Here is a 23,405-nt window from a genome sequence, read left to right as displayed (position 1 = left end):
TTAGATTAAGTGATTGCTTCAGATTTTGTTATGATAATAGCTATTGATAACACACTTCAAATAAAACTAGTATTTTTTGCAATTTCTCTTTATAGAACTTGATAGATAAATATATTGACTTTGGTTATTTGAACTCAGCCGTTAAAAAATGATTTAATATTTTTTTTCGTGCACTACAGAACATCAGTTTCATACGTTGAAGTTGAAATTGAGGCTGACTAGTGCTCCAGGCATTATTTCAATTGTTCTTTTGTTCTAATTACTGTTATTTCTAAAATGATATAGCAAATTAATTACACTATAATTGAATTTACCTGAGGTATCCGAAAAAGTCTCAAAAGATTAGCAACTTGAATAGATGTAACAGAACTAGCAGCTCCAACGACTCCACTGATGACTTTCCTGACAGTACTTTTATTGCAGCTGTATTCAGCCCCATCAATATTGCTAATAGAACCTGCAAACAATACAAATATTACACAACTTGATTTATCGTTTAGAAGGATCCGGTTGCAAGAATGATGTACAGTCATAGATCAAACAGAATCAATTAATGATTTAGTGGAGTAACATGTATTAGGCTGTGATGTTGAAAGGTACAGGTCATCAACGCCAGAGTTCAATTACTTCCGTTCAGTAACCATTCAGTGTATTTCTTTCACATGCTTTGATTAATTTTTATAATTTATTCCATTAAAATTGCTAAAGATAAATTGATGAGAAAAAAATATTTTCAACGAAAATAATCCAGTATCATGATATCAACAACTGTCAGTATGAAACCACAATAAAAGGATTTTGTTGTTATTTTGTATTTTAATAAAATTTTATTCATTTTTTTAAATTCATTTATTTGTTTAAAATTCAATTTGATTGGATCAAATATTCCACAATTATACAAACTTTGTATCTTCGTATTTTTTGATTATACAATATTTATTTTAGTAAAAAAAATATTGTAAATAATCGAATTTAACTACAATTCGCAATTTTCATTTGCAACATTTAAAATAGATAATAATAATCCATGACTTGATCGCAATTTTATTTCAATTTAAAATTTTTTTTTATTTTGATGTTCTATATTCTACTAGTGAAATACCCTGGCTTCGTTCGGAATCATCAAAATTGGTAATTTTATAATATTTATTTATCTTTAAATTCGTTAATTAACTTTTCCATTTTTTTAAATTTTAATTTTTGTGATATCTAATTTATTACTTGTTTAATATATCAATTAAATAATTTAGGTTGTTTTTAATAAAACTCTTTTGATTATTTTCTTTATATGATTTATAATTTTTTGCTAATTCTGTTCTCAAAATTATTTATCATTATGATTTTCATAATTTTTTTGTCATAAAAATCAATTAATTACATTTATTATATTTTATTAATTATATAAAATAATTTTTTTTTGTCAGTTATAATTATTCTTTTTTTTTCCACAGTAATTATTGGTTTTATAAAAATTTTTTCCAATTTTAAATATATTTTTTTCGACGTTTCATGTACTATTCATTAATGTAAAAATTTTACCAACTATAACGATTCGACCTATATATAAAATACGCAGTTGAATTTCATTTTTAATTTGTCTAAATTAACATACACAATTATTCTATTTCAATAACAACACAGGAATGGAGAGAACTGAAAAAAAAATGTTTAACTCTTTTAGTGACAATAAATAATATTCTTTCTCTCTTCTTTTTATCTATTTTTCTCTGGCTTTGTCGACGAGTCATCGATTCTTTAGAGCCCCTGGAGACAATTTTATCGACGTATAGTTGTTGCCCTCGTAGGAGCTTCTTCTTTGATCTTCATCCTATCTTTGTTCAGTCTTCAGTAACAGTCGTAACAATGAACAAGACTGTCTCCTTTCCATCTGGCTTTTTCTTATCATATCCTTTTTCTAAATGAAGATAATAATGAGAATAAAAAAAAAAAAAAATAAAAATTAGACCAACTGCAGTAGATAAATGTTATTTACTTTGTTATGTTTTTGTAATTTTTTTCATATTTGTAAACATCTCATTCAAAATATATAGTATTAGTATAAGAGCCACAATAATTTCTACCATCAATTACTAACCACCTTAAATTTCACAGAATGTTGCCTTAGGTATAAACTCAATCGCTGCTTCCTAAACTTCTCTTTACTTTTCTCTGCATTCAGAAGAAAATCCTGAATAAATATTTGTCGACAGCTTAACGCTGAGATCAAAAACTTACTACATTTATTATCAAGCTATATATGTAATAATCGTGCTAGACTAGTGTTATTCACAGTTCAGTTACTTGATTTTAAGATACTTTTCCCTTTATACACTAAGAAAAGTTTTTTGCATTAAAAGAAAGTTTAAAATGAAATATTTTATAAAATAAATCGTCAATTCAATGAAACATTAGGATTAAACCAAAAACAGCCTCATGTGCTTGATAAAACTGTGCACCAAGTATAAATGATAAGGACGATAATCATTGTTTTAATCCTGTCACTTTATATTGTTTTGTTGTTTCTAATTTTTCTGTTTTTATCTTAAATTCATTGCAAAGATTTAAAATGTTGATTTTATTAGTTAAAAAAAATAACTTGTTCAAAATAAACTTTTTTCTCATTGTAGCTTTATATCAACCCCTGAAAGCTTTCTCGTCTTTAAAAATATTTATTTCCATTGAAATCTTTGCACACCAACTGTTTATAAATATTTTTAATGAAGTAAACTCATCTAGATACTGTTGGATTCATTTCTACACAAAAGCTAAAGTAGTAATTTTTTTGAGTTAATATTTGAAAAGCTGTTAATGTAATTAATAAAATGAAAAGATTTCTACCTTGTTTTTATAAAAAATCTCTTCCATGTTTACATGTGGAGATTTTCATCCAACCTTTTGCGTGATGTGAAAAAAAAATTCTATAAAAATTTTTTATTGTCCTTAAGGATGTCCTTTTTATTTGCTATTGTCCTCTTAATTCCTTGATGTCACAAGGGTATTATATGTAAGTAAAGAGTACGGTCTGTGAAAAAGGACAACTTCTCTGAGGGAAAACCCTCATCCAAGTAACTCCCAGTGGAGCTACTAGATTCTTCTATGAAAAGTAGATTGTGGGTCTTACGAACCGCAGTAAAATAATGTTTTTTTTTTTTTTTGTTTTAAAGTTAACTAAAATTTCAAACTTGCGTCTCATAAAATAAATTTTCTTTAATAATTGGACCAATTTTCTTTAAAATTTGTTTCACAAGATGGCATCTGAAAACCTTTGCATAAGATTCGTTTTAGGGGTTCCACCCTCATCTGCTTTGAGTTATTTAATGTCTGAGAAATTTTCAAAGGCTCTTCATAATAAATTTTATCATCATCTTGACTGAAGTATTATGTATATAAATTCGTACTGTAATATTGTAACATAGTTTTTTGAATGCCCATGCAAAAAAAAAAATCTATCGTTTAAAGTTTTATTTTAAATATTTAACATTTATGTGAATTCATTTTATTCATGACAATGTGAAAAGAATGTTCAATCGAGGTATTTGAAACATATGTGTTGCACTACTGAGACTTTACGATGCTACTATCGAAGCTGGAACACAGGTAATAAAAGCTCAGCAGCCGTGAAACGGACATAACACGATTCTTGTGTTGGATTTTAGTTTATTGCGATAAACGTTGTATTCAATTTAGTACTGATTAAAAAAAAGTCGATAACTATTTTCATATATATTTCCAAAGGTGTTTCGATCGATTGAATGTGTGTATCCGTGATTGGTATTCGATCGATTGATATAATAATTATCGTTAATCATATGCATAATGCAATGCAACTGCAAATAACAGATGACGTGAGCTCTCTATTGTGGTGTAACAGATGTATTTTCACTGTTATAAATTACGATTTATGATCTTGCGTACTGTACAATAGGAATATGCAAGGTTGAATATACATGTTGTCAACATTGTAAGCTTTCCCTTGAGTTCTGATGTACTTTTTTTTTTAGATTTTTTTTTCCTTGCTATTTTTGTTTGCTTTATTAAAACTTATCATACAATTTACGGTTTTTTCTTTTTTTTTTTTAAATGAATGAACAATCGTTTTTATTCATTGTTAAGGTTTGTTTGCAAAAAATATTTATAAATTTAGAAATTGGAATAAAATTGTATGGGATGAGGTAAATTACACATTTATTCATTTATTTGAAGCCTCTTGTTTTGATATAAATTTTTTTTAATATCCGAATGAATAAATTTTAGCTTGAATTATTCTTTCAATTGAAAAATGAATTTTCGCGATACAAAAAAATGTTCATTTCATTAAAAAAAATTATTTGAAATTTTTTTAATTAAATATTTAATTGTATTTAATAAAATTATGCTTGAAAAACGTAAACGTAATCAAAGATTAAAAATTTTTAATAATGTCAAATTGGCACGAGAAATATTTGATCGAATCTATAAGCTTTTTATGACAGTAAATTTTTTTTTCTGTATATTTAAATAAATTACTCATGATAGATAATAATCTTGTGAAGTTAAATCAAAATCACATAAAACAAACTAGACTCCCAACAGATTACGTTTTCACAACAAGATTTGCAACGTGTAACCAGCCGTGTTCAATAAATATGTATTTTCCGGTTATTTATTCAATTTATTTATTTAGTGATGCTCCTGATGCACTTAAGTTTTGATAACATCTTCTCTAAATTTATTTATCATAATCATAATAAGCTTCTTACTCATTTACTTTATTATTTAAATCAATTCAACACCTCTATTATCAATAAATAATTTTACGTGAATGCCTAAAAAGATGAGTTAGTATTTAATAAAAATAATAATTGTAAATCTAATTAATTAATCACGACTTCTTTTTTATTGCGAAAGCTCCTTAAGTAACGAGTAATTCAGTTATGCATTTCAGAATAAAATATCTCTTGGCTTCGTGATCCCTTGTTTGAATCAAAAAGACACCTGTAGATATAATGAAAATCTCGAGCTACAAGTTTTTGCCTTCATGAAACCAGTAATGAGTCTTACGTCTTCGACAAATTTAGTTTAGCATTTCAAATTGATGTTATAGTGAGCTTCTATCAATATTTTGCCTGCCTTTACTAGCCCATATAATTTGTAATTCTATATTAACTTAGTCCTTCAGGTAAAGCCTCTTATTTGCATCGAAATAATCTTGCAAAAATATATATAATATTTCACCATCGAAAGTGATGAAATATTTCATTTTAGAATTCTCTAATGATAATCAGCAAAAATAATTCAAGCAAAAATAAGCTCGAATATATTAAGAAAATGAACGACTAAATATAGAACGTGAAATTAAAAATTTTATTCAAATTGAGTTAACGAAAAATCCTTGGTATAGAGAGAAGTAGACTACAGCGCAAATTCTCTACCGTAATTTATTGTATTTACACATGTGGCCAGATGCTTTCTATAACATTGCTAAATGTGTTTTCATGGCAAACAAGTGCGACAAAGTGTTGGACATTTCAACAATTTTAACTTAATACTCTTGCAATATTTTTTTTTTGAACATTCTTAAAGGATTTCAGGTGTGATGAGAATGTTTATATTAAAAGCTAATTACCTCTTTATTACTTGTGCCATGAATACAATAAATCGTCTTCATTTTTTTTTTTATCTTTTATTAACTTCCCATTAGAAATTTATTGTAATGGGGTCGTTTTTTGAAGTTTGTAATTTTTTTCATATTTTTACATTTTAGAATATTTGAAAGCATTTAAAAGGGTTTAAAAATTGATGTCTGTACGTACGTATATTTGTATGTACGTTTGTCCAGTTTTTTTGTTAAAAATACTTCGATTATAAAAAGCCATATAAAAACATTACAAATAATTCGTAGCATTTTAAATGAGTGATTTATTTATTCCATTCAATAATAAAAAAAAAATTAATGTTTGACGTTCAGCATAAGAATAATATTATTTCTTTCAACTCTTCGTGATATTGCTTGAATGAGATTCATGCTGTGAAGATTTGAAATGCGAAAATTAAGTGAAAGAGTGGCCATCTGGAAAATTGCGATCTTTTTATACTTCCATTGACTTTTATGACTGCAAAGTCTATGGAAAAATATTATTACTACCTCAGATAGTTATTTAACCAGCATTATAATAAGAGAAAAAAAAAATAGGTACTCAACTCGAATTTATCATTGCCGGTGAGAATCTTGTAACATCTATAATTTAGGGACAGTAAATCAGTGTACTGTAAGATAACATCTCACCATAGCTGATAAATTGCGAACAACGATATCACTTTTCGCGAATAAAAACGACTAGTTACACGTGCGATTTAATTTGAGATTGTAAGTGGTACAATTTAGAGTTTGATCTTATCGAAAGTATTTTTTATACGTGCTCAAAATGGTAGTACATTTGAATACAGTATTCTTTTAGAATAATAATAAAGAAACTTCAAATAAATGAGTCTGAGTGCACTTCGTACCCTCATGAAGAACTTCCCATTTATTGAAATCAACAAATTGAAATTTTTATAAACAATATATAATTGTTTAGGGTCATGTGAAGTCACTAGCAACCATATTGTATTGTTATTGATCCCAGTCTTTAATAATATTAATCATTCAATAAGTATAATTTATTTTAAATGTCTTTTTACCTAACTTATTTTACAGTTTTTTTATTATAAAAAAACGGCTGAACTAAAGGTATTCAAACTTCTTCCAGATCTTCTTCATTGTATTATCTTTTAAATGAAATTTGTCTGGAGTCAATATCTTCAGGGGTTCTCGAGATATTGAAAACGAAGAAAAACCGGACGTACGTACGTACGTTCAAATGATTTCAAATGACTCAACATGTAAAGGTATGACAAAATTAAGAATTTTAAAAATCGACCTCATTAAAATTACTTCATAATTGAAAGTTGAAAATCAATGACAATCAATATTGTTCTGAACAATGATCATTTTTCACCTAAGCATAAATGAGTGTGTTTATGTAAGTTATGATGGCAATTAATTATAATATGACAGAAGCCTTTGTGTCGAATCTGGATTGAAATTGTTTGCTCAGTTTTCACTATAACAATTTCAGGTCACATGCTTTGTTCTAGCTTCATTTTGTGATTACCTATATTTTCCATAACAGTTTTTATTATACACCATTACTTAAAATACCGATAGGAAATCACTTTATACATGAAAGCAACTTCAGCAATATTGAATACCTTCCAATATTTCTGTAAAATCTATATCGAGAGTATAAAGCACAAAGATGATTGTATCGTGACAAGACTTTGATACCAGTTGAAGTTTTTAAGCACTGTCCTCCACAACTTAATACCAAGTTACTAATAATTTACAAACATGTATGTTTCATCATAATAAATAGTTGTTTCAATCATAAAAAAATATCTATCTTACAGAGAGAGAGAAAGAGGTAGTTAACTTTGTTTTGATCGCATTCGATGAAAATACTTGATCGCGTGTACACGACACGATCAAAATGAAATCCCATAGTAAATGCAAATAGTACGAGATTTAACTGTCGGAACTGTCGTACTGACATTAATGTTTGACTCTTACAAATCGAAACTACAGAATAAAATATATAATTATTCTAATTATAATTAAATCAACATGCCTACACAGTTCTAACAAATATTAATAAAATGAACAACTGAATATTTATTATTCTCTGTGACATATTGAAGTGTGATTTAGAATAAAAAATAGTCAAGATTAAATTGATAATCAATGATTCTATGTCGAGTAGGTTTACGTTTCTGTGATGTCATAAATTATTAAAAGGACATTCAAACGATCACTCCTTTCTAGCCTACATCTAGTGCAAAAGCTGGGATGGATTAAGAGATTTTTGCATGATTATTTAAAATAATTAATAAATTATTATTTAATTTTTAAATAGAAAAAAATGGGTTTTACTTAATAGGATTATTTGTAAATTAACAAAAGAATTGAAAAGCCATTTGAAAGATTTATTAAATAATAAACCAAAATTATAATTTAAATAATAAAACAATTAATTATTAAGAATAAATATTTGAGACTTCATTTTGATATTTAAATCAAAAATAATAATTTTTATTTCAAACTGTATTTTTTTTAAATTTTATAATTAATTTCGATTGGTTATGATAAAATCGATATTTATTTCTATTAATTTTCTTTTCGTAATAAAATATTTTTACAAACGATGCTTCTGACGTTTTATTTTTCTTTGCATACTCAATTTTGTCTGAAGCATTATTAAATACAATTTTAATTAATAAAATATAATAAAAAATAATTCTTAAAACAATTTTAATGATTGATAATAAATTCTCGAAATTATTTCTTAATTTTAAATTTTAAATATAAAAAATTTATCAAACAGAAAATTCCAAGTGATAAAAGCTCTTTGCTAAGCAGCTAAATACTGCTAAGTATTAATTTGCATATAAAGCATATATGGTACTTGAATAAGTTGATAATTAAAAAATTTTATGTCAAGAAGGACACTGGTTTTTTTGATGTAAGCGAAATCACGTCAAGTATTTCCCGTAATCTCTCCATACCACTCGATCAAATTTGATCGAGAGAGACTGAAGGCACTTTCTAACCTCTTGAATGAACTCACAGCAATACCACGTTTAAATTTTCAGATCAATGATGGAAGAAAGACGATAAACTACACTCCACTTAGTTCTTCTATAGGTCAATCTTATCGTAAGAAAAATTCTTATCGATATCATCAGTATTAAATATCCAGACTTTTAAACTGCTCCTTCTATTCCGGTGAGCAGTCGAAAATAGAAAAAAATCTGATAGGAAATAATTTTACTAGATTGCAGATCAATAGGAAAAAATGGTCGTTGGATCTATCGACTCTTCCAGAGGAAGTCCAGTTAAACAATTTTCTCCTACCCTCTTCAGTTGATTCGTACTCAATTTCTCTCGCCTAATCTCCTCCCTGGTCTGTTTCGAAATTACGTCGTTTCTAACAGCTGCTGTGACCAACACTTAATCGGGAAAACGAATAAAACTTAAAATTAAATCAGTTGTAAGAGGATGAGAAAATCGATTTCACTTAAATTATGGATAAAAATTGTTATCCTAATCTTCAATCTTATGAATTATAATTTTTATACATTAATCAGATCAATTAGCACACTCTGTCATACGAAATTGAATTTTTTAGTTTCCATTAAGAAGTTATTGTAGTGAAGTCAACTTTTGGACTTTGTAATTTTTTCATACCTTTAAATTTTGAGACATTTTGAAAACATTTTAGAAGGGTAAAAAATATATGTCTGTACGTACGTATAATTGTACGTACGTATGTCCAGTTTGATAAAATTTGTTAATAACTTAATGTGATCTAGAATAATTGCATATTAATTATAATAAATAAACATTTACAAAAAATACAAGGTAATCGAATCACAGACTAAAAATAATGAAAGTGGTATTTGGGTTATAGAGTATAAAATTACCCAGTAGTTGTCAATATAATTTGATGATTGAATGCAACGAAGCAAGAGAGATATCAATCCAATTTTTGTAACTGATTCACTTTGGGTAATTATAATGGCAGTTTAATGAAAATTGATTGATTTATGAGGTGAATAGGAAGCAGAGATTACGATAATTCAGTAATTAGATGAGAGCATGTTGAAAATATGATCAAATTTGAAAAATTATATATGCTAATTCGATTAAGAAATAATGAGAGTGCTTTATTTTCTCATAAAATAATGACACATTATCATTAAATATACAACAATTGTTTTATAGCTTTGTCTAATTTGCATTATTCCATCTTGATTTAATGGGGAATTTAAAAAATACAAAAAGAAAGAAAAGTGTTAAATTAGATAAAACTTGCGAAATTGTCTTCATTGAATTTATATTAATATAAAAAATTCTTCCTTCCTTAACTTGATACTTTTTATACGAATTACTTCGAGTCCCATAAAACTTTTAAATGGGTTATCAAGAAGATTACTATAGATTTATTTACTGAATACTTTGAATAATTATGTTTAGATGAAAAGTTCTCAAAGTGTAGAATATTTTTCATTCAAGGAATTTTACACTTCTCAGATCTTTTAAGTTATAATTTTCGATTTTTTAAATTCGTTGTTTTATCATATCTTTACGTTCTAGGACATTTAAAACCATACAAGAAATTTTAAAAATGGTTGTACGTACGTCCAGCTTTTTTTCGTTTTCGATATCTCGAGAACCCCGAAGATATTGACTCTAGACAAATTTCATTTAAAAGATAATACAATGAAGAAGATCTGGAAGAAGTTTGAATACCTTTAGTTCAGCCGTTTTTTTTATAATAAAAAGACTGTAAAATAAGTTAGGTAAAAAGACATTTAAAATAAATTATACTTATTGAATGATTAATATTATTAAAGACTGGGATCAATAACAATACAATATGGTTCCTAGTGACTTTACATGACTCTAAACAAATTTTATATTATTTATAAAAATGTCAATTTATTATAAACAAAAAAATTAAAACTGCATTTAGACGCATCTTTCGAATAATTTTCCTTTACGACTAAATTATTCTGATTTTTTTTTACTCTGAAATACACATCACCATCTATTATTTCATAATCTAAAAAAGTTTGTAAAGTATAATAACTCATGAGACGAATTATCGTCATATATTATAAAATGTTTATATATGAATGTCAAAAGAGAAATTCCTTGAAAATTTCGAGTATAATTCAAAAAGTATTCTGCTGTGAAGAAATTGAATATAACATTCCCGCAGAACTTAAACAAAAGTTTAATCTCCAACCTATACTCTTTCTCATATAACTAAAAGGATAAAATTAAATAATACCCTTGCATATTTCTTACAAGTATTCTCTTTCTTCTTTTATTCTCTGTCCAACAAAGTTAAAAAGTCAATATACATCTGTCACAAATGTTGTGTCACCACCAGGCTTGTTTCTATTAGATGGCTGTGAATATCGTTAATAAAAATGAACGTCCTATTTTTTTGTAAATGAAACAATGCGTATGTGAACGAAATAAATATTCCAATATTTATCAAATTGTGATATATTTAACGAGCAAATAAAAAATTCTATCGAAAGGAGACGTCAATTTTATGTTTCATTGATTAAAGTGTTGGGGTTTATTTAGAATAATTACCAGAATGACTATTGTTTCATGGTGGAAATGATTACAATACTGGTATTGTAGAAGTAATAATAATAATAGTGAACCTATCATAATTAATTTCTCACTAAATACTGTATAAAAGGAAATGATAAACTTTTTGGTGAGGATAAATACAAAATTTTTTTCCTGCCTTCCTGTTCTGTGGCATCGAGAAGTTATCAATAATGGAAGCACATTGCCAGATGGAGTAATATAAAGTAATATAGCACAGAAGCAACGAGCGCATGGATGAGAAAAGATATTAGAAGCTGTGTGAAGATGATAAGAAATAACTTGATGTCACGCGTCGTTGCTCAACAAACTTCACCTATCTTATGCTTACACAAAGTTCACAGATACCTTCCAGTGATTTTATAAAATTATCAAAGCAAAAATATAATAACAAAGCTAAATAATAAGTATGTATACGAAAAGTCACTTAATAGATGTTATTTTTGAAACAATAAAATTTATTAGCATGACATAAAATGTAGAGAATAACTCGAGCCAGAATTTATTCATTCGAGTTTTTAAATTTTTTTTATTAAAACAAGAGGCTTAAAAGAAGCAAATAAATGTGTAATTTACATCAGCTCATACGATTTTATTGTCATTTTGGAGTTTATCGATTTTTTTTTTTTTTTATAAGAAAATCTTAACAATGGAAAAAAAATGATTGTTCATTTATTTGAATGAAAAATAATAATAATTGTAAAAATGTATGATAAGTTTCAATACAGCAAACAAAAGAAACGAAGTAAAAAGAATCTGAAAAATACGGTGAGGAAGGAGATTTATTTACTGTAAACGAGTAAGATAATATTTATGTTAAGCAATAACATTAATATTAATTTTTAATATTTTTTTCAGAATTGACATGGTGACATTTTTATAGATTTGAAATTTTAAATTGTTGCAATGGAATATTTTTTTTTTTTTTTTGGTTACTCGAAATGATAAAAAAATGTTCATTGAAAAAACACGATTTCATTGTGCTCACTTATGTTGAATAGAATTATTTGAGTGCTGGTTTATTCTAGTGTTCCATTGAATTAATCTGACTTGATTCATGCTAACATATCGACATTTCTGCTTTAAAAAAAAAATTTTTTTTATTTAAAATTATTGTAATATTAAATAATATATTGAATTATAATGTAATTCGAAACGTTTAGTAATTAAAATCCTTGGCTTTTAATTATTTAAGCAATTTTTTGTATTATTTTAAATAATGTAGTTTCATGAAAATAGAAATTCATGAACAATGATTATCGTCCTCATCATGTATACTTGATACACAGTTTCATTAAGCCTATAAGGTTTCTTTTGGTTAGATTCTTATGTTTCATTGAATTGGTCATTTTTTATTAAAAGCCATGGTGTCTCAGAAAGCAACAACTAATCTAATGCCATGTTTATTTAAATCTTGATTTTATTTTATTTATTTTATACTAATAATTTTTTATATTATTTCATTATTATCAATATCAACTTACTATATTATCTATCATTACATCACAACATTATAATTAAAAAAAAATAAACATGATTTATAATATTAAACTATAAATGAATAATTCAATCAACTCATCATAATCTTGAACCAAATATTAGATAATACTTAATAATTAAAATACATTTCGTTAAATTCAATAAAAAAATTTCATTGCAAATATTCCAAATTCTTTTCATTTATTAAATAAACATTTTTTGTATAGCAATATTTTTTTTCCCCATTGTACAATAGTTTGTTACTGATAAAACAAAAATATATTTTAGTATGATTCAATGAGTTTTACAACTCTTGTAATACCACATTACTACGTGCTCATTTATTTTATTTCAAGCATTAAATGTATGTTAAAGTAACTACAGTACTATAGAAGTTTAGTTTGTAATTAGTAGCTCTTTGGAACCAGTGACAAATAACTTGTATAAGTTTAATTTACAATAAATTAAAAAAAAAAGGGGAATTTACCTAATACATTACAGTACAAACGTTTCAAAATAAACCCGATGATATCAAGTTAATAATAATCGCTGCAAAAGTATGAATATATTAAATTAATTATAACAGAATCACATTTTATTGTCAAACGTTTATATATTGTTTCCGTGGTGGCGTTTAAATTTTCCAGGCTTTATTCTACTCTAACACATTGCAGTTGAATCGGTCATTGAGACTTAATCTATAAACATTGCCGACTGATGCGGATTATTTTGTTCAAAATTGGTGTGTATCAGAACAAACTTTGTTGACCTAGATGTAGAAAAAATAAAAATTTTCATACTAATAAAATAAAAAAGGAAATTTCATTTTTTTTTTTGGAGTATTAAACTTTGTAAATAGAACAAAACATCTTGCTGAATGGCTATTTGAATGTAAAATCTTGTTGATTGACATCAATGAATATATTGTAATATTCTACAGACATATACCTCTCTATAAAGGGATTACAAAACAAAAGGACTGTTCCACCGTTAACGTAGAATTGATGCCAAAGTGTAAGGACGACACTAAATTTGGGTATCACCATCAAGTATCAAAGTTCATTCCTGTCTGGTGATTTACATTAATAAATGTGGTGTCGTGAAACTACAATGAACTTGTGACGTGAATGTGTATCAGTATGAATAAGAAAGTTATACCAGAATACAGCTTAGTTTACATTTATGTAATTGAATATTTCAGAAATTCATTTAGCTTTGTCATTTGTAATTCCTCCAAGTATTTTCTTCATTTTATTTTAATTTATGTCAGCAATGGATTTTATCTGATATCATAATTATACATCCAGACAAATTAGAAGTAAACATAATATGAAGATTTGAGGGAATTAAAATCTATTTCATTAAAACTTTTATTATCTTTTGAGACTCGTCCGAGTTTCCGTCCGTTTATTTTCTACTCATCCTATACTATTTTATAATGTGTATGACAATTTAGTCGGAAGGATTCGAAGTAGCAGAAAAAATGTAATTATTACGAATGTTTGTTTTACATTTAAATGAAATAAATGGTAGGAAATAAATTCAAATATTTTTGCGAAAGAATGTGACTTCAAAGTTTGGATAAAATTTCAACTTAATCCTACCGACATGATATTTTATTTCTAACTTTTTATTAAGAAGTTATTGTAATGGGGTTGTTTTTTAAATTAGTCATAGGTCATTTCTATTTTCTTTTTTAATGGTTAATAAAAATGCACAAAGTGCACTCAGACACATTTGTTAAGTCCTTTTTTCTATTTTTAATAAATTTTGAGACTTTCTTTACTTTTATTCATATGAAGTTATTCGATTAAAAAGTTTTAAGAGAAAATTTTGCAATAGATTCAGTATCACTCGTACTTTATCAGTAAATACTTGAATCAGTACTCACTTTAATTTATTTAAAGTTTATTATGAAGAAGCTTTGTATTGACTCAGTGAGTGGAGTAAGCATAGCATTGTGAGAAAATATTCTAAGAGAGAATTCTGTTTATTAATAAGTTCATGGATTCTTATAACATGATGTGTTTATTTCACTTGAAGAAATTCAACATGAATTCTAAATCGTGAATTAAAATAATACTACTTGGAGGAAAAATACGTTGAAAGTTATTATGGTAAAATTAAAGGTGCATTGCGAAAATAAAGCGACAAGTGTGTGTAACCAAGTAGAAAATGTCACTCAGCTATCCTAAAGTCTAGCTTTGTGATGAAAAGATAAAACCAAAAAAGTTCAAAGAGAAGCCATTTTTGTCATATTACCTTTTGTACTAGTTCTTTTTCAAAAATTTATTCGCATGTATAATTTTAAAGATATTCTTCACTTGAGAGTTGAATCTACATTGTGATAGTTTTGATAAATTTTTTGTTTTTTTTTCAGTTCATCAAGTTTATATTTTAAGAATATGAGGTCAGAGAGTTAAAATGTTTTTTAAAAATATTTTTCCAACTTTTGCAGAATTCTTTCATTTTTATTCAACACGGAAAAAATTTTATAGGAATTTTTACGAGCCAATTTAGACTAAAATTTCCTAGCCAGAAAAATTAAAAATTACTAGTTTCTTTGTTTGTAAAAATAGTTAACGAACTTAGAAAAAAGTACTATTAAATAAAAAATAAATTTTTAAATATTTTTACTAAAAAAACTAGTAATTTTTTTCTAAATTAACTCGAAAAATTCCTAGAAATGTTTTTCCGTAAAGTTATAAAAATCGTAGAAAATTTAACGTGGCTTCAATTCTGATAGAATGAAAAAAAAATTGAAATTTCGTATACAACGGGATGGCTTCATTTATATTTATTGTTTCTAACATGTCTATATCATGCATATTAAACGCTGTACAGGTATACCAAATTATTAACACTGCAAGTGACAGTGGATTGAATCTAATCTATTTTACAATGATGTTCAACTCTCGTGACCTGATGGTGTAGTTCGGCTTTTGGTAGATGAAATCACGCGTGCAGTAAACGTTCAACGAGATCGTCTACGCCTGAGAAGTTTAACTGCGATAGCGTGTTTGGTATAATTGGGGAAATGTGCGATAGTAGATTATAAGGCTTCACATAGTAATTTTTCAACATTCTAGTCTATAGGATTAAGGGTAATTATTTCAATTTTATTTAATTACTTTACCATGTTTTGTGTAAATTATGATGATTACGAAAATTCTTCTTGCATTTTGTTTTAAACATTGCAGTTAAATTAAATATATCTTTTTCTTTTAGGAAACCAATTGTCTAGTAGCTATGTGATTTTCAAGTGTATTAGTTGTAGAATAAAAATAAAAGATAATTTGGGAATGCAATTTGCAAACTTTGATCTTCGATAAACAATAGTACTCTCTTAAACTGAATCAGTGAAAACTACTGCAATTCAGTGAATATTCACTGATTGCCAGTGTCAATCATATCACTGAAAGAATCAGTCATTGAATTGGCACTGGATATCAGTGAATATTCACTGATTCGCAGTAATTTTCACTGATTCAGTCTAAGAGAGTAATAATTATTTCTGGGTAATAAAAATTTACACAGATGACCGAAGAGTTTTCTAAATTGTATTTCATCAAATTTACTGAAACTTTCGAGATAGTTCGCTAGTGCTACAAATCCATAGTAATTTTTCATGCAAAAATTTTCCGTGGATAATTAAGGTAGTATAATAAGAGTCTTTGTTAGGATTAATGTGGAAGTCAAAGGAATTTTTGAATAAGGCGTTCAATAAAATTTAGAGTACACGTGTAACATTAACAAATGGAATATATTGATTAATAAAAAATGAAAATGACACATTTTTTCTTGAGATATTTAGAATTATCATTTAAAATTATTTTTATTCATTTACAACGAGCAATTAAAAAAGTTGTAAGGAAGTGATAATAATAAATTATGATAAAGAACATCTAGAACACATGAGAGACATTTTGAGATAATACTGTAGAAAGCTTACTTCGCATTGTATTTCACCATCCTCCAGAGAGGTTTTTTAATCACGGTGGTAGTAGTTTTTTTTTGTCAATGGCATTTTTAATCTTCTCTAGTGATAATATAATAAAGTTAAAATTTAATGTACTTTAAGATGTCGTTGAAAAGTGACTAAAAGTACACGAGCATATGTACATAAAAGTACTGATGAATAATCTTCCTGAGTATATCTATAGTTTCATTATCTGTAATATACATCTTATACATAACATTAAGTCAATACATATGTATTTATTTTGTAGAATATTATCTTACCATCTTAATTATGTGATGGATAGGAAGATTTTATAACAGTTTATTCATTTAATTAAAACATCTCTCAGCTTAAGTAAAGATAATTATTTCAATTTCTTATCAAATAATTTTACTTTTTTTTATTGAAGAAATTCAACTTATTTCAGTGAACTTTCAAGATAGTAATACTGCCTCAATTATTTTACTTCCATCGATCAAAAGTAATCCATTAAATTTGATTTATCTTTTTAATTATGAACTACTTCAGTGTTGTAGTAAATAAGTTCAAAAGGAGTGTAAATAACTCACTAATTACTGAACTTTAACGAGAATCAAAATGTCGAATATTGAATCGGTACTTTTGTTAGTCTTTCAAACGAAAAAATTGGCATCTGTACGAGTTGCAAATTTTTTGCTAATAAATTTTAAATCGAGTTTACCAGATAGTTTTTTACCTCTGTGACCATCTATTTTCGTGCTGGTTTCATAAGAACCGTATAAATTATTATTTTCCCAATAGTTGCTCTTGTAAATCAAGTATCACGTCATGTAGCACTACGTGCCCATACGTTCTCTATTTAAAATGTAGAGATTCAAAAATTCCTTATAATTCCTATTAATCATTAAATTTATTTTAAGGAATATTTATTATCATATAATAATGCGTAATTAATATTGTTTATTTAATAATGCTTTAAATGAAAGCAAAAAAATGTAAAATGTTGTCAGAAGTATTGTTCGCAAAAATATTCAATTACAAATGAAAAAGAAATAAGAGAAGAATAAAGTGAAAAATATATTAATTAATTAATTAAATAAAGAGAAGAAAAATATTATCTGATATCGATATTCGTCTTTATTATAACCAATTAAAATTAATTATTTAATGAACAATGTGAAAGAAGGAATGTTGTTTGGTAGCAACAACTAAAAATGGTATTTAAGTGACACTTGAATTTAAACAATTAAATTATAAAGAAGTACTACATTGTTGTATAAAAAGTAATTTTGAATAATTAATTGTGAAAGCAAAAGGAATACAGTTTAGATTAAGAATTGCTATTTTTAATTTAATTATTAAAAATAAGTCACAAGTATTTATTCCTAATAATTAATTTTTGTATTATTTCAATTATAATTTTGATTTATCCTTCAATAAAATTCCCAAATGGCTTTATAATTCTTTTGTTAATTTATAAATACTCCTACTGATTAAATTCCATTATTCTATATTTTAAAAATCAAATAATAATTCATTAAATATTTTAAATATTCATGCAAAAATCTCTTAATTCATCCCAGCTATTGCAGCACTAGATCCAAGCCAAAAAGGAGTGATCGTTTGAATGTCCTTTTAATAATTTATAACATCACACAACGCCAGAAACTAGTGTTTTAAAAAGTTATCATAATTAAAATGTTTCTGTAGGATTAAAAATATTAACTTTAGAATAATAATAACCGAAATATAAATAATGTTATAACAACTCGCTAAAATATTCATATGAGTTGGAACAGCTAGAGTTTGAGTTGGTATATATTAATAATAATGATCGGTAGTTATTTCAGACAAATGCAACAATGCAATACGGTTTCAACAGCAGTTTAACTGTCTTTTTTTTTTCTATCTCAACTATTGTGTCAAGCATTCCATTCTCATATGTAAGTATTCCGCAAACGAGCTAACAGCTTTGTTGTAGTTTGGTACAGGAAGAAACTCGAAATTTCCAGCAGAATGCGTAGGCAACTCCACATATGTTTGTTCCCTTTTCAATACTACGATCATTAACTGTCCGTATATTTGCATTCATATGGGCCGCATATTATTGGTAAAATCATCTTCGTAGAATGACGATCATTGTTTCAGAACAAAGCGTTCGTAAATTTCTAGTTCGTTGCGTTTAAATAATCCTATTTTAAAAGCCTTTTATTAATGATTGCTGGAAAATCCTTGAAACTTAAAACTTGAAAAATGTAATAAATACGACAGACTGGAACAGAATGGGATACTTTCCGAGTGAAACTAAATAGGTCCAAAAGAGGCTTAAAACACACCCAAATGAAAAAAAGCCCGATACAAATCGGATTAAAGCCCAATTTTAATTTAAAAATATTTTCTGTGGCCAAAACACACCTGAATTCAGAAGAGGCCCAAGTTAAGCCTAAAAATATTATTAGGCCCAATTTAGGATCATTTTCTAAAATCATATTTGATAATGATGACAAAAAATTATTACAACTGTAAATTTGTAGCATCAAAGTTAATTCAACGATAAGTTTTTATTTTTGTAGGCCTGGAACATATTTTTAGGCTTAAATTAGGCATTTAGTGGGCCTAAAAAATAATTTCAACTCAAATTGGGTCCGTTGTGGGCCGAGAAAATATTTTTGGGCGCGTCCAAAAACTGATAATTAAAAAACAAAAATTGTGTAAAGAAAATAAAACTGTTTATCAAATACATTTAAATCAAAAAATAATATTTGTTTTTAAACTTTATACAATCAACTCTTTTTTTTAAATTTAATTCCAAAAAATTCCAATTTAATTGCTTTATTATTTGGTAATTAGTATCAATAATGAGTAACCCAAAATTCATCATCTTTAATGATCAAACGTTAATTTAGAGACATTACAAGCTCTATAAGGCTCTGGGAAATCCCAATCTTTCAGAAATAACAGCATTAACTGCTCATCTCATATCATTCTCTATCCCATTTTAAACGATCTGTTTTTCGTTCTTAATCGCAGATCATTTTGACTAGAAAAAAATCTCACCTCCTATCTCGAACCTCGTTTTGCCTCAATCTCCCTTCTATACATATTTTATAAATTTACTTTCGTTTTACGACCAACGGAGATTGAAATTATAAATGAGGAATTTTCAGAAAATGTCCGATATCTCTATTAATAATTAAACCAGCGATGCAATTGAAAGGAGTAGCTTGATGGAGGAAACACGAAACCCTTCTTGTCTATTTACTCAAGTAGTCGACTGGAGAAACTGAAGCGCTTCTCAGTATTTTTTCATCTTTGCCTTCTCCCTATTGTTTTTTTCTGTCTTATCATTATTATTATTATTAGCATCATTACTACGATCACGGTTATTATCCATGTATATATATATATATATATATATATATATTTGTGTAAAATTAATCCTTATATCAGCATCAAAGTTTTTTCTTTAAATTTTTGATGGACATTTCATAAACATGATAAGGAAAAAGATGTAATAATATTTTTCATGAAATGACACCTGTCAGATATTAAATTGAATATCTTGTCATTTACGTATGATATAAACTAAAATATTAAAATTTTACTAAAGGAGATGTCGAGGAATTTTTCGTAATCAGTATCGATCGAACAAGTATTTAATGCCAGCTGTTGAATCGAAACATAAAAAGGCAGAAGAGAAGATGTAAGTTTATTGCTCAAGTTATGAAATATTGATGATCAAATTTATATTATTGTAAGAAAAATATTTGAATATAATCTCAATTTATCATCAAGTTACAATATATTTTTTGTTTAAGAACCCCTCAGGCCTAAGCACTCATTGTCACCCATCTCCAGCAGATTATATTTATCAGAAGCCCTGACTGTCTGACTTGTAGAGGTCTGATCTATCGAAAAACCCTGACCGTCCATCTCGGACACATTTAAAGGGACGACAGGGTATCAGCTATCAACTGGGACCTTTACCACAGGATGAACTGAGGGATGGACCATCAAGTTGACTGTAGGATGGATCCAAGGATATCCTCCAAGTCTTTTTAAAAGTGAAAGATAATGCGTCTATAATGTGCTTGATAGATTTGTAGTATAATGTAAAATTAAAAAAGTTTTTTAACTGGAGTCTTATGTTTTAACTGGGGTTGTTATAAGGCCTTTCTATGTTGTATTTTTATACCCACCATAAAGCCATCGATACCCAAGTTCTTCAAAGCAAACGAATAATATTTAAGTAGTTTGGAGCTTTTACCGAGGAACATATATGAGACGCCTAGTTGAAAATGTACCCTTACATCGATTTTCAATACGGTAATGGAATTTCGACGTAGCGTATTGGAATTTACAGTAGTATTATAGGTAGCAGAGTGTCGTGAATTAAGATAATATGATAAAGCATGAGATCCTCAAGAATTTAATGTTTGATTAGATCATTATCTATTAAATTATGATCGATATTAATCAATGTCTAATATCTCTATCAATAGGCCATCATCTTTTTGGTATGGAAACGATATTTATCTTGTGTATCGATTGTACGTAATTATGGTTTATTAGTTGGTGTTCCATGTAACAGTTATCAAAGGTATATCAATATATTTTTATATTTTTTTAGTATTGATGTAGTGAATAAAAATTGATTGTGGATAAGTAATATTTTTTTAACTGAAAAAATCGAAGTTTCGAATTATTTTTTCGGCTACATAGAATAATGAAAAAAAAATATTCATTGAAAAAATAAATTTTTATTGTGCTCGATTATTTTGAATAGAATTATCTAAGTATCGGTTTATTCTAGTGATTTATTTAATTGGTCCGACTTGATTCATGTTAACTTATTGATATTTATGCCGTTTTAATAAAAGAAATTTTTTTATCTAAAATGATCGTTATTATATAACAAAGTATAAAATTATTGTAAGAATAAATTATCTATCGCATTTTAATGAACATAATACATTTAGAAATTGAAATACTTGGCTTTTATTGATTTAGAAGAAGAATTTTTAATATTATTTTAAATAACATAGTTTTATGAAAATATTAATTAATGAGTAATGATTATCATTCTCGTCATTTATATTTGGTGCACAATTTTATTAATGGATCATTTCTTTTAAGATTCATGGAAAGTAATTATTGATCTAATTTGCAATATAATTATTTTACCATAATAAAATGATTTTCTTAAAGTAATTTTCGGAATTTTTAATACTTTTCTATTTCAACGAAATCCTAGGAAAACTCAAAAAAATAACTTTTAGTAATAATCATTAACCTCAATCCCTGAATTTAATTGCCATTCATTTTTAACTTTTGTTTTAAATATATTTAATAATTATTTAGAAAAATTAAAATACACACAGACATTGCAGACACTTTTATTCAAATTCATTACAATCTTGAACCAAATATCAAAATACATTTTTCAAGCTAAATTTCATTAAATTCAATAAAATATTTTAATACAAAAAATCTCAATTCTTTTCATTAATTAAATAAACTCTTCTTTGTATACCAAAATTTTTTTTGGATGCCCATTTATTTTATCAAATCTGTATTGTTTCATTTTAACGATTGCAATAATTTGAAAGGAATTATATGAGTAATTTGATTCAATTTCTAGCATGAACCGAGATTATAGTTGAGAAATACCATTCAAATGCTCATAAATCCTGGCAAATTGATATCCATTTTACATTCAACGGTTTAGTTTTCAATACATAAAACGAATTTTATTTTACCCAAAAAATGATTTTCAAGGATTTTATTTATAATGGATACAAAGAGTACAAATTCTTTTATCCAATAAATTCAAAAAAAAAAAAAAACATACTGACCTTTGATAAAATCAACTGCCATTTCCAGACCATAAGTGTCTTTATCACAATCATCGAGTATGTGTGCACCAATTTTCACGCCAGGAACAATTTTATTATTATTGAGCCAGTCCAAAGTATATAACATAGCTTCAAGAGCTTGTATACCTCCTTGGGGCATTACTGGACCACATGTTATAGAATCCTCTCTTTCATGTACCATCATAAGACCACCAAGAACTAAATCACCTTCTACGACAGCTTCTTTTTTTATTGGCCAGTTAAATGGTACTGGTAATCGAGAATTGATTTCTTTGGAACGAATTAATCTATCACCATGACGAATTGCATGATGAGTTTGAGGATTCTCTAGATGATAATGATGAAGTAGATTAGTACTTTCAAAAATTTGCTCAACTGATGGAATTATTTTTGTCTTATTGAAATCTATATCATTCAAAAAATCGTATTGTCTTTTTATTTTTGTCCTCCAATTGAATGCTCCTTTATGGCCATTGCTCCATCTAAAGCAAATGCAGCCCAACAACAGCATAAAGACCAAATGATTCATGACGTCATAATTGAAAATTGACCATTAATTAACTGACATTCAGTAATTTCCAATTTAAAAAATTCCTATTCAATCTCGATGACTAACACATCAGTGTGATTAATTTTTCACTAACACTACGAGTTTATTTGTGATAATACATTGTTTTTAGTTCTCAGCTTATTCAGTTTTGACATTTTTAAAAGCAAAAATAGTTCACTCATAACTGCATTTTTCATTATTACTCTTCTTGATAATCTTCAAACTTTGATGCATTAATATTCTTGTAATTTCACATAATAAATATTTTTCTACAGATTTTTAAACAATCTCTTAGTCAACTGTTTAATTAAAATTTTTATCTACTAAAAATGTATTATTTAAAATAATAATAAT

General features: G+C 26.7%; 1 protein-coding gene across 1 annotated transcript in view; it reads right to left on the bottom strand.

The window, feature by feature from the left end:
* Positions 1-23,197, bottom strand: part of mtt (mangetout) — a 39,101-nt gene extending 15,904 nt beyond the window's left edge. Inside the window, exons 1-2 of the mRNA XM_035093817.1 lie at positions 22,481-23,197; positions 315-457 (exon numbers count right to left, since the gene is read on the bottom strand). Of these exons, the coding sequence (XP_034949708.1) occupies positions 315-457; positions 22,481-23,030 (693 nt within the window). The 5' untranslated portion in view covers positions 23,031-23,197. The remainder of the gene's footprint in view (positions 1-314; positions 458-22,480) is intronic.
* Positions 23,198-23,405: the final 208 nt, after the last annotated feature.

The sequence above is a fragment of the Chelonus insularis genome, unplaced genomic scaffold (genome assembly GCF_013357705.1).
Source record: "Chelonus insularis isolate UGA/USDA-ARS -01 unplaced genomic scaffold, ASM1335770v1 contig_131_pilon, whole genome shotgun sequence".
NCBI lineage: Eukaryota > Metazoa > Arthropoda > Insecta > Hymenoptera > Braconidae > Chelonus > Chelonus insularis.
Note: the sequence above shows the minus strand (reverse complement) of the source record. Positions and strands in the feature narration are given on the sequence as shown.